At 43.0% G+C, this 16302-nt stretch overlaps 1 protein-coding gene across 1 annotated transcript in view; it reads left to right on the top strand.

Moving 5' to 3' along the window:
• Nucleotides 1–16302, top strand: part of LOC120478270 (uncharacterized) — a 52097-nt gene that overhangs the window by 30595 nt on the left and 5200 nt on the right. The window contains exons 7-16 of the mRNA XM_089120184.1: nt 491–689; nt 763–1608; nt 1704–1799; nt 2198–2324; nt 2442–3253; nt 4470–5012; nt 7458–7558; nt 8096–8269; nt 13163–13336; nt 15655–15816. Of these exons, the coding sequence (XP_088976310.1) occupies nt 491–689; nt 763–1608; nt 1704–1799; nt 2198–2324; nt 2442–3253; nt 4470–5012; nt 7458–7558; nt 8096–8269; nt 13163–13336; nt 15655–15816 (3234 nt within the window). The remainder of the gene's footprint in view (nt 1–490; nt 690–762; nt 1609–1703; nt 1800–2197; nt 2325–2441; nt 3254–4469; nt 5013–7457; nt 7559–8095; nt 8270–13162; nt 13337–15654; nt 15817–16302) is intronic.

Genomic DNA, 16302 nt, shown 5'->3' with positions numbered 1-16302 from the left:
TTTTCCCAACACATATGAGAAGATGTAAAATGTATAACCTAACATAAAGGTCTTTAGCGTTATGTTTTGCCAATGAACTAATATCGAGACCATGATATGGCTTTTTGCCGTTATAAAACAGCACAAGACTTTAAGAATAGGCATCCGTGCTGGGTGAATTAAAGAAAAGTGTGCACTTTGCTGATGCGATCATCATGGTCATCTGGTGTTTTCTCCTAAATACTATTTCAAGGGTTTATTTCTTGCAAGTGAAGAAATAAGGACAAAAGTATTTTAATTTGCCTATATTAGTGTAATTTTGTCACGTTTCACGAATTCATTGTGTTCTTCGTGTCTCGTGTCTTTGTTGTTATACGTGTGTGTGTGTGTGAGTAGAGGGCGCGGCTGATCTATCAGCGCTGATCAGCGCGCAGCTGGTTTCATTGCGGTCACCAGCTGCAGCTCGTTTGCTGGTCTATATATACTCACTGTTTTGTCTTCTCTTTGTCAGATCGTTGTTTGATGTTCTTGTTGTGAGTTCCTGTGTCCCGGTTGACGTCTCTTCCTTGTGCCTTGGTTCGTTCCTGATTCCGTTCGTGTTCTCGTCTCCGTGTCTGGTCCTACTCAAGTCTTCTACCTCGTCATTCTCACCTCTCATCACCACTCTGTTGATCATCGACGTCCCTGCGCTGCACCCTGTGTCCACCCTTGTCTGACCAGTCATTTATATTAATAAACTGAGTTACTTGCACATTGCTTCCTGGCCATCATTTGTCGTGACAGAACGATCTGACCATTATGGAAGCAGCAGGTGGATCGCCAGCGTCTCTTCAGGATTTCGTCGACAGCAGCATACAGAGGATGGATTCCTGTGAGAAAAACATCAATGACACAGAGAGAGCTGTCCAAGCTCTAGTAGCGCAGGTGTCCGAGCTCACCCAGAAGATCCAGCTTTTGCGTGTGCCCACTGTGCCCCCCACGCCGCCTGTTCCCCTCATACCATCAGTTAACCATTCCCAGACGGAGCCTCGTCTACCGGTGCCTGAGCTATATGCTGGTGAGCCCAGTTTCTGCAGAGCGTTCCTCACTCGGTGTTCAATGCACTTTGCACTTCAACCCAGACCCTTCAGTACTGAACAATCTAAAGTGGCGTTTGTTTTGACGCTATTGTCTGGGAAGGCGGCACTATGGGGGACGGCGGTGTGGGAAAACCAAGACCCATGCTGTGCTTCGTTCCAGACACTCGCCGACGAGATGAAGCGAGTCTTCGATCGGGCGGTGGCCGGGAGAGAGGCAGCTAGAATTCTTGCGGATCTACGTCAAGGAGATAAGTCTGTATCAGATTTTTCCATCGAATTCAGAACTTTAGCGGCTGAGTGTAAATGGAACGAAGAGGCGCAGTGGGACATGTTCCTGCATGGGCTGGCTGACCGCATCCAGAGAGAGATTTATACACTGGAGCTACCCACATCTCTTAATGGACTCATTGATCTGGCCTTAAAGGTGGATGCTCGTGTGACCAGAGCGGAGAGAAGAAGTCTGCCCAGCCGGTTGGCCAGTGGTTCCGAGAGTCAGCGGTACAGCGGAGCGGATGCGGTCAGCGCTACTTACGATCATGAGCCCATGCAGGTAGGGCGAGCTCGGCTTTCCCGGGAGGAGAAGGAAAGGCGGAGGTCCCATGGACTATGCCTTTACTGTGGAGGGACTGGTCATCATGCTTACAGCTGCCCGGTAAAAGGCCAAGCCCGATAGTAACTATGAGGCTACTATCGGGTGGGATCTCCGCTCCGAAGACCTCATCAACATCTACGCTCCTCCCGGTAAGACTTAGATGGTCAACACACACCCAGGACTGTCGGGCACTGTTGGACTCGGGAGCCGAAGGTAATTTTATGGACTATTCGTTTGCACTTAAGTTTCATGTTCCCATCAAACCCCTCTCACACAAGATTTCAGTTAATGCACTCAACGGTCAGGAGCTCCCCACTATCGAATTCACCACGGAAACCATCTCATCACTTCTGGAAATCATACTGAAAGACTGTCATTCTATATTATGGACTCACCTCTAGCACCCGTCGTTCTCGGACATCCGTGGCTCATTCAGCACAACCCCCGTGTGGACTGGCAGCAGTGCACTGTCGTGTCCTGGAGCAATCAATGTCATCAGTCTTGTCTTGTGTCTGCCTGTGCGTCTGTTTCTGTTCCTATGTTGCAGGAGGAGACAGTGGAGTTGTCAAACGTGCCCGCAGAGTACCAAGACTTGAAGGAAGTGTTCAGTAAGTCTCGTGCTGCTTCTCTTCCTCCGCATCGTCCCTATGACTGTGCTATAGACTTATTGCCAGGTAAGTCTCCGCCTAAGGGCAAGTTATATTCTCTTTCGGTTCCGGAAAGGGAGGCTATGGAGAAATATATTTCTGATTCTCTGGCAGCCGGATTCATCCGCCCTTCTTCTTCTCCAGCGGGGACGGGGTTCTTTTTTGTGGGGAAGAAAGACGGATCTCTGCGACCTTGTATTGATTACCGAGGGTTGAACAACATAACGGTAAAGAATACTTACCCTTTGCCGTTGATGTCTTCAGCCTTCGAGAGGTTGCAGGGAGCGTCGGTCTTCACAAAATTGGACTTACGTAATGCTTATCATTTGGTCCGCATCAGGAAGGGGGATGAATGGAAAACCGCCTTTAACACCCCTAGGGGGCACTTTGAATATTTGGTCATGCCTTTCGGTTTGTCCAACTCCCCGGCGGTTTTTCAGGCACTGGTCAATGATGTGCTGCGAGATATGGTCGATCAGTTCATATATGTTTACCTGGATGACATATTGATATTTTCTTCTTCTCTCCAGGAACATGTGCAGCATGTCAGACGAGTGCTTCAGAGGCTGCTAGAGAATGGGCTTTTTGTCAAGGCGGAGAAATGCGCTTTTCATGCACAGTCTGTCCCTTTTTTAGGGTTCATCGTCTCGGCTGAGGGAGTGCGTATGGATCCTGAGAGGGTTAAGGCTGTGGTGGAGTGGCCAAGTCCAGATTCCTGTAAGGCCCTACAGAGGTTTCTGGGGTTCGCTAAGTTCTACCGGCGGTTCATTCGCAATTTCAGCCAACTAGCCGCGCCTCTGACCGCCTTGACCTCCCCCCGAGCTCCGTTCAGGTGGTCAGACGCAGCCCAGACTGCGTTTGCCAAACTCAAAGGCCGTTTTGTTTCAGCCCCAATCCTTGTTACCCCTGATTCTTCACGGCAGTTCGTGGTGGAGGTCGATGCGTCAGAGGTGGGGGTAGGTGCAGTACTATCCCAGCGTTCTCCCTTAGACGATAGGATGCACCCGTGCGCGTTTTTGTCTCATCGTTTATCTCCTGCTGAACGTAACTATGACATTGGTAACAGAGAGTTGTTGGCCGTCAAGCTTGCATTGGAGGAATGGCGTCACTGGCTGGAAGGGTCGGGGGTACCTTTTATTGTCTGGACTGATCACAAGAATCTGGAATATATTCAAACTGCTAAAAGATTGAACTCCAGGCAGGCTCGGTGGGCACTTTTTTTCGGTCGTTTTGATTTTTCTCTCTCGTTCCGCCCGGGTTCCAAAAATATAAAACCCGATTCTTTATCGCGCATTTTTGATCCTTCCGAACGCCCGTCTACTCCCGAGTGCATTTTACCCGAGAATCTATTTGTCTCCACACTCACATGGGAGCTCGAGTCGAAGGTCATGACGGCCTTAGAAGGGGTAACGCCTCCGCCCGGGTGTCCAACGAACCGCTTATTTGTGCCGGAGGGACTACGGTCCGACGTCGTCCAGTGGGGGCATTGTTCCAATGTAGCTTGTCATCCAGGAGTCAGTCGTACTAGATTTTTAGTGAAGCAACGATTCTGGTGGCCACTTATGGCTCGCGACATTCACAATTTTGTTTTGGCTTGCTCAGTTTGTGCCACTGGTAAGACTTCCAATCGGCCCCCTGATGGGTTACTTCAACCGCTGCCGGTCCCTTCAAGACCCTGGTCCCATATTGCGCTAGATTTCATTACCGCCCTCCCACCCTCTCAGGGGCACACGGTAGTTTTGACCGTGGTGGACCGGTTCTCGAAGGCGGCCCATTTTATTCCCTTGCCCAAATTACCCTCAGCCAAGGAGACAGCGTTGACCGTTGTAGACCACGTCTTTCGCTTACATGGCCTCCCGATAGACGTGGTTTCCGACAGAGGACCCCAATTTGTGTCCAAATTTTGGAGAGAGTTTTGTAGATTACTGGGGGCGACTGTTAGTCTGTCCTCAGGGTTTCATCCCCAGAGCAATGGTCAAACTGAGAGAGCCAACCAAGATTTGGAAAGAACGTTGCGATGTTTGGTTTCCAAGAATCCTTCCTCATGGAGCCAGCAACTGTCAATGGTGGAGTACGCCCACAATACGTTACCGGTGTCATCTACGGGCCTATCTCCGTTTGAGTGTAGTGTAGGTTACCAGCCACCAATTTTTCCTAGTCTGGAATCCGAAGTCGCGGTCCCCTCCGCTCATGCCTTCATCCAGAGGTGTCACCGCACTTGGACTAGAGCCCGCGAGACTACTCCAAGTGGGGGCACGCACCAAGGCCAAAGCCGATCGCCACCGGCGGAAGCCTCCCGTATACGTCGTCGGTTCCAAAGTGTGGCTTTCAACCAAGATCATTCCTCTCCGATCCGTCTCGAATAAACTTGCTCCTAAATTTATTGGCCCGTTTGCTGTCACCAAGATCGTTAGTCCGGTGGCAGTCCGCCTCAAACTTCCTCTGGCGTACAGGAGAATTCATCCCGTGTTCCATGTATCCAAAGTCAAGCCCGTGTTTTATTCTCGCATTAATCCGCCAGCCCCGGTTCCCCCACCGCCGCGACTCGTAGATGGGGAACCATCCTATTCGGTCAATCGTATTCTGGACTCCAGACGGAGGGGACGCGGATTCCAGTACTTGGTGGACTGGGAAGGTTACGGTCCGGAGGAGAGAAGTTGGGTACCTGCTAGAGACATTCTGGATCACTCTCTTATTGATGATTACAATCAACAGGTAAGAGAGTCTGGGGACGCCAGGAGGCGTTCCTAGGAGGGGGGGTACTGTCACGTTTCACGAATTCATTGTGTTCTTCGTGTCTCGTGTCTTTGTTGTTATACGTGTGTGGGTGTGTGAGTAGAGGGCACGGCTGATCTATCAGCGCTGATCAGCGCGCAGCTGGTTTCATTACGGTCACCAGCTGCAGCTCGTTTGCTGGTCTATATATACTCACTGTTTTGTCTTCTCTTTGTCAGATCGTTGTTTGATGTTCTTGTTGTGAGTTCCTGTGTCCCGGTTGACGTCTCTTCCTTGTGCCTTGGTTCGTTCCTGATTCCGTTCGTGTTCTCGTCTCCGTGTCTGGTCCTACTCAAGTCTTCTACCTCGTCATTCTCACCTCTCATCACCACTCTGTTGATCATCGACGTCCCTGCGCTGCACCCTGTGTCCACCCTTGTCTGACCAGTCATTTATATTAATAAACTGAGTTACTTGCACATTGCTTCCTGGCCATCATTTGTCGTGACAAATTTAGACTAAAATATAGTTTGAAATATTCATTTTCCTTCATATAGTACATTTATAGGCTATATGGATTTTATGTCATAGTAATAATTATATAAATCATTATTACATTATTATAATAATTGTTTGGCATCCTAAAACACCATTGATAATGTAATGTAGACTGAGACTCTCATAACTAAAAAGATGTTTGAGCCGTCTTTATTGTCCTGGTACAAATCAATGCTTTATCTTTGTTTAACGAGCAGTTCATGGGTTGAAGCTCTTAATGTTGATCTCTCAAAGAGCACGAGATTGATGCATTTAACCTTAAAATCTACAAAATTTTCTTGCGGGGGAGCATGCCCCCGAACCCCTCTAGACGAACAGTAAATCAGTAAAACTGTAAATGCTATATTAAGGGTCGACCCAACATAGTTTTACAAATTCATATAAAGAACAACCATTTATTAACTTTACTCCAGTATAGTACAACAAAGTTAATTTTAAGTCAGTAGAACTGTATGTAGAAATGCCATATTAAAATGTCCTTGGACAAAATATACATTTGGCCTGCTTAAGAGGGGGCCTACAAGACATTGTGCCCAGGGGCCTCTGAACTCGTAATCCGGCCCTGTTTAAAAGACCTTTCGTGAATCTGTTTCATGACAACTCTCTCTGGGTCAGCAGCAGCGCCAACACAGATAGATAACGAAAAGTTAATCCTCTGTTGGAGCAAGAGTGGCGAACTTCTGTCAACCTCGTCTGTAAGCAACGACAAAAATAAGTAAGGGTTAATGCCCGACGACCATGGTCACTTGCCAAATAAAACATTTTTGAAATATTAGTTTATATTTTAATTAGGCTAAATCTAGTTTTTACACATAATAACTTGCCTGACGGTTTATTTAGCAACCGGAGATATTTATAGTCCGCTCAGCTTGTAGAACCCTTCAGGTTCAAAACGCATTATTTTTTTTCATGAAACACAAAGGTAGGCATAGTTATTTTTTTTATTACACATAATAATTATATGGCGGTTGATACCGGCTCTCAGGCTCCTTATAGGCTTGAAACGCTGTACTCTCCTCCTGCCTTGGTTGTCTGGACCGCTGCGTAAAACTCCCGCAGGGTCTCATTCAGAGCAGCAGCGGTGTCATTTTCAAAGCTGGAGTCCATTTCTTTTTGAACAATAAAGAGTGTATTTACTGCCCATTTTGTATTTTTTTTTTAGTGTTGATCTCATCTTTTTCGTCTTCTATTTGATTAAATTCTCCCGGTGTTAACTCTTTGTGTCATTTCTCCGTTTTATTTAAATTTTTTTCTTTCTTCGGCAGCATACCAGTCGTCAAAGTTGTCATATTCTCCATAAATGTTAAAAGAAATAGCACGAAGTCGCTCATTGTTGTATTAGGCTATAATATCTAACGTTAGATGTTTGTTTTGATAGAGCATGTGACTGCCTGTTGCTATGGTTACTCACAGCTGTTGTAGGCAGCGCATTTATTTATAAATTTCGAATGGTAAACAGGCAGTTTCACCAGAACTACTTTACTAGGTGTCCGCTATCACTTTTTAACGGACACCCTGCAGCCAATCAGAATCAAGTATTCACCCAGACCATGGTATAAAGTAATTTAATTTGAATCAATATCAATTCTGGAATAAATACAAAAAATATTTTAAAATTGTGAACCAGAAAATTGTGATAGTTATGTGAATCGATTTTTTTTTCCCAGTCCTAACACACACACACACATTCTTTAAAAATGTTTACAAATACAGTAAACACACACACACTTAATCTCACTGTGATGAAGTGAATCTTGGTTCAGTGTGGGTGATGGAAGAAGACAACGGGTCAGCGAATACTGGAGCTTGTGTGCTTTATTTCAATAACTCAGTCCACGGCACCTCAGCGCTCTTAACATCAAACACAAAATCAATCAAACACTGTAGATCAAACTCTTCCCGCTGCATACAGCTTTCTCCGTCTCAGACATCAAACTCGTCCCGCTGTTCACAGCTTCCTCAGACACGGTCACGGACCGATTCGGATTGTTCGTACACAGCTCCGCACACAGCCACTCAAGCTCCAGGATCTCTCTCACAGCACTGTCCACCTGGCCCGCTTAAATGCGCTCTCCTCCGCCAATCACTGAAATCACAGACAGGTGTTCATCGTTTGAGCTTGACCCACTTACTTCCCGCTCGGCTCCTCACTCGCTCTCCCGCTGCAGACACCACTGAACCAAGCCGCCACACTCACACACACTTAATCACACACACACAGGCACACGCTCAAACACATTGTTGGGTTTCCATGTTTTATGGGGATTTTCCATAGAAATAATGATTTTTTTAATAGCTATAGTGTGACTATTATAATTCCTTTTCTATGTAAAGCTTTTGAATTACTGTTTGAATTTTCCTTGCATTTATGTTGTGATTATTTCCTCTCTATGGAAAGCACTTTGAATTGCCATAGTGTGTGAAATGTGCTATAGAAATAAACTTTCCTTGCCTATGTTATTTATAGTTTAAGTGTTGTGTTTATCTCTGGATATAGGCTTAATGTGTGTCATTGTTCTCTACAGGTTGGGTAAGTGTGGAGTCACAGATGAAGGTTGTGTTGCTCTGGCTTCAGCTCTGAGATCAAACCCCTCACACCTGAGATATCTGAATCTGTCTGGGAATAAAATAGGAGACTCAGGAGTGAAGCAGCTTTCTGATCTACTGGCGAATCCTCACTGTAAACTGGAGACACTGGGGTAAGATCATCTCTACCATAAAGACTCTGAGTGAATAAATGAGGTCACTGAAAATCAGAGAATGTCATTAAGTGCTTTAATACAACCTTTATTGGACATTAATTACATCAATATTAAGAGTTCTTTAAAATATTAACAAATACATTACACACACACACACACACACAATAAGGCTGGGACAATGCGTCTATCTCCAGATTCAATACTGCTGCGATTCTACAATATTGCGATTCGATATTGAAATGTATTGTGATTTGTGTTTAACACTAGACTATGGGGAAAAGTTCAATCATACACTCATACAGACTTTAGGGGAGCGCAGGGCACAACCTAACGCGGGGTTAAATGTAACACGGAAATTTTACATAGTTCGTCAGGATCAAGCAGGATGTCTTTCTGATCTTTTTCTCTCGCTGCCAGAAGACGGTGTCCCGCGAATTTGCGGAAAGTTTTGCTAATATTTCGTGAAGATACTGGACAAAGAGTGTTTTGACACCATGCAAGTACATTTTTTCATCATAGATTTTTTTCGGTTTCTGTGTTAGGTGTATATGTTTCTGAATCTAACTTTATATTGCCTTAATCACTGTTTTGTTGGCTCAAACATAGCACCGTTTTGAAACATGTCAGCAATTCCTAGCAACTGTTAGCTAGAGTTAAAATATGTAATACACACAGCGGGGTTAGTTGTAACACAGTGTTACAACTAAGTCGCCAAGTGTACAATGATAATCAAATGAAAACAGGGAGACACACAACTTTTCAGGTTTGAGTATACATTTAACTTTGTTGGACGTTCACAAACAATGTTGGAATTTAAAATGTTTAAAATTTAGTGTACTATGAATGATAACTTGATAAAAATGATAAAAATATGGCCTGTTTTTAATGCAATAAACCCTTTAAATTTTTATTTTAAGCTCATTTGTATTATTATGACTGATATTATTATTATTAATAATAATAATAATTGTACATGCAGCTGCCACACACAAATCCAATTTAATTGCAATTACAATATTTTATAATTTTTTTATTATTATTTTTCGCAAAACTGTGCAGCCCCTTTCTATGTCTCTATCCATGATATTGATCCATAATAGAAGGATGATTGGGTGCGGGATGGATGTATGAATATCTGTCTATACAGATGCACAAACAATATCAAACTATTCAAATAAAATTGTACTGAATTATGTGTGTTACACACAAGTGTTACAACTAACCCCTCTGTCTGTTAGAATTAACCCCGCATATGGGGTAAGTTGTAACATTTGCACTTCTGACACTTTCAGTGCAACTGTACGAAAATGGTAGGTCCTAGAAAAAAACTTTAAGTGTTCATTTGTAGCAGAGATGTGTATGTTGCTTGTGTAAAAAAATATTAATCTAACCTAATTATTTTTTAATTAATTGAGCCAAAATCAAAACGCGTTAGGTTGTGCCCCGCTCTCCCCTACATGATGTGTTAGATGAGTCATATTTACAAAAACAATTCATCACATCTTTCTGAGTTTTATTTCAGGATCATCATACAGGTCTACATTCTCTTGAATAAATAATTCAATAACAAATACATTTTTAAGTCACTTGTCGCCACCTAGTGGAGAAACAATGTAATCGATAAATGTGTTGTTTTAAGCGCCAAGTTTCTATTGAAAGCTGATTTACTCTATTGTGATCGCTACCGTAGACATCAGTGTTTATATTTGAGCTTTAAACTTTTATCCCAGTACTTCCATGATAATTTGAACTATTGTATCACAGAAATATTGATACTATTATGAGGTTTAAAAGACCTTTTGTGAAGCTGTTTCATGACAACTCTCTCTGGGTCAGCGGCAGCGCCAACACAGATTTAAAATGTTGCGATATGATTTGGTCAAAGGTTTAATAGACAGAGGAACTGGAAGAAGATCGTGTGTGTGTTTGAATGGAGATCACAGTATTTTAAAGATGAATCGTGCAGCTCTACTGCAGATCTAACAACCTGTTTCGCAATTTGACCTCAAAGTACTTTGGTACGATTTGTCACTCTAAACTACGCAATAACCTGGTGACGCCTCTGTGCACGCGCAGTCCTCAAATCAAGCAACAGCAAAAGAAGAAGAGTTCGACCAATCATAGCGCTCGGTTCATTCCCCAAATAGCAAGCGGGGATGATTGACAGATGCGTAAGACCTATCATTAAAAAGAGACTGAATATCGGCAGCAATAAAGAATCCCGCTCGATCCCCTTCCACTCCCGCCGTCTGACTGAGTTCATAAGCGAGGATAGTAACTCTACAGTAGTCACGGTACTTCTGATCGCATGGATTATCTTAAAGGGGTCATGAACTGGCTTTTTAAATGTTATTATATTGTTGTCTGAGGTCAACTTAAAACGTTCGCTTGGTTTTTGCATTCAAAAACATCAAAATGAACAAGTAATAGGCTATTTTGTACCCTGGTTGTGAGCCTACCTAAAAAACAGTCGGTTTTTATGGGCGTGTCGCACTGAAGACTTGGAAGTAAACACCCACTGCTGCGAGTGGAGAACAGTTTTGCATATTGTAATGAGTTTCACTCACCCGTCGGTGTACGTGGGGGAAAACGTCCTATGTTGTCAAATGGCAACCGGATTCGCCCATACATGTTCGACCCAGAGTCCGTGTGTTGCACAATATTCCTGTCAGATCCAATATAGACGGCACAGCACCGTTCTTTACTCTTAATCGGTCTGAAAATCCAGTCTTGTTGACAAAACAATCCTCGGTGAAATGAAGCGAACGGACGACGATGTTTTACCCTCATCAGCTGGAACGTCATTAAAAATAAATTTTATCCATGCAGTCCTATTGGAATCCACAGGAAGCTTATGCAGCGACTGTCTTGCACAACCAGGCACTGCACAATATTCTGTATTGCTCGCTCGGTAGCGATCCAGTTTGTCATCACGAGGTAAGCATGTACATGTATGATACTTATGTGTGTAATGCGCGAATCGGTGGGTGGGGCTAAACCTGCCGTGGTGAAGCAGGCGTTGATCTTCTTCTGCGGGGGTGGTGTTTTATCCTCTTTGTCGTCATAGTTCCCCACTTTTAAAAACGAGTCGTTTTTTGAGGCTGTGTCAATAAAAGCTTTTATTGGACTAACAAGGACGTTTTCAGTTCTGAAACTTACAGGATATTCTTATAATATGATGACCTCTTAGATGTCAAAAGCTCAAGGAAAATTTGATTTCTCAGTTCATCACCCCTTTAAAATACTCTCATTCATGGTCACTCAGATAAGAGGAAGAATAATTCAGCCATGCAAATTATAAAACGCTCAAGCAATGCTGAACAATAAATCTGGATAAATTTGAAACCGCTACCCTATGGCTTTTGAAAGATGATTATGAAAGTGCTGTGATTTGTGGATTACAGATAAGCGCGAGTCTGGAGAAGCAGGTGTTTATTTATTCATTCTCAGTGTTGAGAAACGTAACCTGCATGTGTTGCGTTATAGTGTTAATAATAACTAACGCAACAAACACTGACCCGTGCACACAGAGATTATTGTAAATGTAATGTCGTTGTTGTTTTTTTTACTATTTTCTACGGTCTTATTAATTTTAGATTAGCTGATCAGCTCATATAATGCATCACACCCCCCCCCCCATTGTTGCCAACTATTTCCAAAGGAAAGTAGCTAATGCCTTCCCTAAATGTCGCTAGATTAAGTAATATGTCAATTAGCTTATTCATGACTTCATTGCGTCATTCTTGTGTTCTGACTAATATTTTCTCTCTAAATTCATGCTCACATACAGTATTTTAATATAATGTAAAATAGCCGAATGTCCAATAAAGATGTTCTCCTTTCCTATATTTTTTTTGTCAGACAATAGAACGAGTAGCAATGATATAGTGAATGACTAAATTTTTTATATGTGTAAATGATTTGAATAAAGAGTTCGGGAACTGGATGGACTAAAGCTCTGTGATAGCGAGTATTACAAGTAATAAGCAGAAAATTAAAATGGTCAAACTAAATTCTTTAAATGTAAAACAAAAGAGCAGCAGATAAGTGACGCGTCAGTGAGACCAAACAGCAACCAAACGCCCGCAGCGAGTCTCGGCCTGACACATCACGGGGGAAGCCTGACACACCTCAGCTCTTACACCATGGACACACACACACTTGCGACCCATGAACGCCTCTCTAAACTACTGCGGGATTTTACAGTTTGAAGCATCTGTCACAGTAAAACACCATGTGCTGTCATGAACAAGAGGAATGTCTTCTCATAGGATAAGAACACACAGTCTCATTGATAACACACACACACTGACATGTCATTGATGGACTATAGTGTTTCTCCATGTCATAATCTGTGACTTTGACATGATGTAGATTTTAAACCTGGAGAAAAATCTCCACAGTATCCAGTTTCCTCCTGAAATGAAAATGAATGGACTGTTAATCCTGACTGTGCTGAGATTGAGTGTGTTTAAAGTAAAGTCTCACGCTGCTTCCACGGGTCCACTTGAAAGGGATATAGCGACTGTAACGTCACACGCTGGAGTGTCTTTGAGAGCTACCAGAGAAAAGCAATGACGATAGTTTGGTGAATTGATTTTTTTTTCTCTCAGCCCTAACACACACACACGCACACACACACATACACACATTCCTTAAAATGCTTACAAATACATTATTAACCATGCTTTTATTTTATCTATTTTCAATGCAAAGCTCTATAAATTGCTAGTGTGATTATTATAATTCATTTCTATGTGAAACTTTTTGAACTGCCATAGTGTATGAAATGTGCTATATAAATAAACTTTCCTTGCCTATGTTATTTATAGTTTAAGTGTTGTGTTTATCTCTGGATATAGGCTTAATGTATGTCATTGTTCTGTACAGGTTGATGGATTGTGGAGTCACAGATGAAGGTTGTGTTGCTCTGGCTTCAGCTCTGAGATCAAACCCCTCACACCTGAGATATCTGCATCTGTCATATAATAAACTAGGAGACTCAGGAGTGAAGCAGCTTTCTGATCTACTGGCGAATCCTCACTGTAAACTGGAGACACTGGGGTAAGGTCATACACGACTCTCACATTAAACTGTCACTGTGAATTCATAAATTATAATCAAATGGAATAAAATTCAGGGAAATAACTATTACATTAATTACAAGCAAAGCTATTGAAACAAACTTATTAAATTCATGAATTCACCTTATTAAATTCATCCTTATTAAATTCATGAATTCTGTTCATATGATGACGTCTGTTCATATGATGTAAGAGGATTAATATGTATAAAGCGTTTGCTGTGTTTCTCCTGCACTGTGAGTTCATGTGTTTGATCTGTAAATGCTTGAACACATGAGCTGCTCCTCATTAAGCTGAAACTGCAGGACTGATAGTCACACTGAAAAACACACTCTGACATCATGACATACATTTAACACCCATTACTTTAAACACACTCAATCTCAGCACAGTCAGGATTAACAGTCCATTCATTTTAATTATAGGAGGAAACTGGATACTGTGGAGATTTTTCTCCAGGTTTAAAATCTACATCATGTCAAAGTCACAGATTATGACATGGAGAAACACTATAGTCCATCGATGACACGTCAGTGTGTGTGTTATCAATGAGACTGTGTGTTCTTATCCTATGAGAAGACATTCCTCTTGTTCATGACAGCACATGGTGTTTTTCTGTGACAGACGCTTCAAACTGTAAAATCCCGCAGTAGTTTAGAGAGGCGTTCATGGGTCGCAAGTGTGTGTGTGTGTCCATGGTGTAAGAGCTGAGGTGTGTCAGGCTTCCCCCATGATGTGTCAGTCCGAGACTCGCTGCGGGCGTTTGGTTGGCCAGAAACTACCGACACAATCAAACTGTGTGTGTGTGTGTGTGTGTGTGTGTGTGTAACAAGCGTTTTTCTGAGGAGAGCTACGAGAGTTTCGGTCTTCTCTGTCACTCTCCATCTTTATTGTCAGTGTCCTGAAGATACAGAAATTTGTGATCTACGCTACCGGTTTTATGACATTTGTATGAGAAAATATCAAATATATGCATTTATAGTGAATGTATATAAACATTTATACTGTTAAAGGGAAAATACAGATTGTGTTCAATGATTTGATAGGAGTAGAACTGTCAGCTGTAAAATCCTCCAGTTTTCCTCACAGTCACACACACATTTAATGCCGAGTTCAGACTGCATGATTTTCAAAGTAGTCGGGTCGCTGTTCTTTTCACACTGCATGACTATCTTGGCCAGCATTCAGTCACTGCTGTGTTCACACTGGACGATTGATCGGTGACAGAAGGTTTCACACTGCATGACTTTAGAAAAATCGCCGACAGACTCTGTCTAGCACGCTGCACGCAAACTACATTTCACAACAAACACGCGTGAGATATGAAAAGGAAACAACGCGCGACACCACACGTGCAAGACCGGAGTTCTCACGTGAGACTTTTTTTTTCGAACCGGTTGTGGTACAGCTGGTGAAACAGACACGAGTGCTCCTGCCAAATTTCTACTAATTTTTCTTCCATTTATTGTGTCCAAATAGACCGAGAAGAAGCTTTTTTTGTTGAAACAATGCCATATCATGTTGATATGTGATCTATAACTCCTCCCCGAACTCCCTGCTGCTCTGTATCTTGCTCTCTCACTGGCTGCCGGTGATCGCCGATGTAGTTTTCAGTCAAAACACTTTTCACACAGCAGGATTTTGAATCGCCGACAGGTCCAGATATTTAGCATGCCAAATATCTCACGGGCGTCGGCGACTCGTCGGTGATTCTCTCAGTTCGCGTCTTTGCTCATTCACACTGCGTGATTGTCACTCGCGTGAACGAGCGCCGATTTGCCTGTGATTTCGGGCATTTGTCGGCGATTTCTCAAAACCTGTCGGCGAGCCAAAATCGTGGCTAAAATCATGCAGTCTGAACTCGGCATAAGAGGACTTTTCAGAACGATTGTGAGGAAGACTTGCATCCAAGGATGAACGATTTCAAGCCCTCAGAGTGTACACTCAGAGTGTAAAAATACGTTGCCTGGATACAATTTGGGCGGACTGAACCATTTTATGATAATTGAGAGGGGAGAGGGGCCATGGACGTTTGTTTCCTAAACAAAATCATTTTTTGACACCAGGAAACAGCAAATAGAGTAATTTAAAGTTAATAATTTTAACAATCATATATATTTTTTTAGAACCACAATTTTATTGAGGGCTTCTCTGGGCCCCCTTTTAGTCATGGGCCCCGAGAATCGTCATCGTTTACCCCCCCTTTATGGCGCCCCTGGACAGCATTATGTTATTTATAGTTTAAGTGTTGTGTTTATCTCTGGATATAGGCTTAATGTGTGTCATTGTTCTCTACAGGTTGAGGAAGTGTGGAGTCACAGATGAAGGTTGTGTTGCTCTGGCTTCAGCTCTGAGATCAAACCCCTCACACCTGAGAGATCTGGATCTGTCTTGGAATAAACTAGGAGACTCAGGAGTGAAGCAGCTGGAGGATCTGAGGGATGATCCACATTATAAACTGTTGAAAAAATGCCATATCATGTTGATATGTGATCTATAACTCCTCCCCGAACTCCCTGCTGCTCTGTATCTTGCTCTCTCACTGGCTGCCGGTGATCGCCGATGTAGTTTTCAGTCAAAACACTTTTCACACAGCAGGATTTTGAATCGCCGACAGGTCCAGATATTTAGCATGCCAAATATCTCACGGGCGTCGGCGACTCGTCGGTGATTCTCTCAGTTCGCGTCTTTGCTCATTCACACTGCGTGATTGTCACTCGCGTGAACGAGCGCCGATTTGCCTGTGATTTCGGGCATTTGTCGGCGATTTCTCAAAACCTGTCGGCGAGCCAAAATCGTGGCTAAAATCATGCAGTCTGAACTCGGCATAAGAGGACTTTTCAGAACGATTGTGAGGAAGACTTGAGCTGAAAGAGGGGTTTTCATGACTCTTTATTGTTCATTACATTCACCTCTTTTGCAATTTTTACAATGACTAATAAAGTG

Source organism: Pimephales promelas, chromosome 2 (genome assembly GCF_988280905.1).
Source record: "Pimephales promelas chromosome 2, fPimPro1.hap1.1, whole genome shotgun sequence".
Taxonomy (NCBI): Eukaryota; Metazoa; Chordata; class Actinopteri; order Cypriniformes; family Leuciscidae; genus Pimephales; species Pimephales promelas.
Note: the sequence above shows the minus strand (reverse complement) of the source record. Positions and strands in the feature narration are given on the sequence as shown.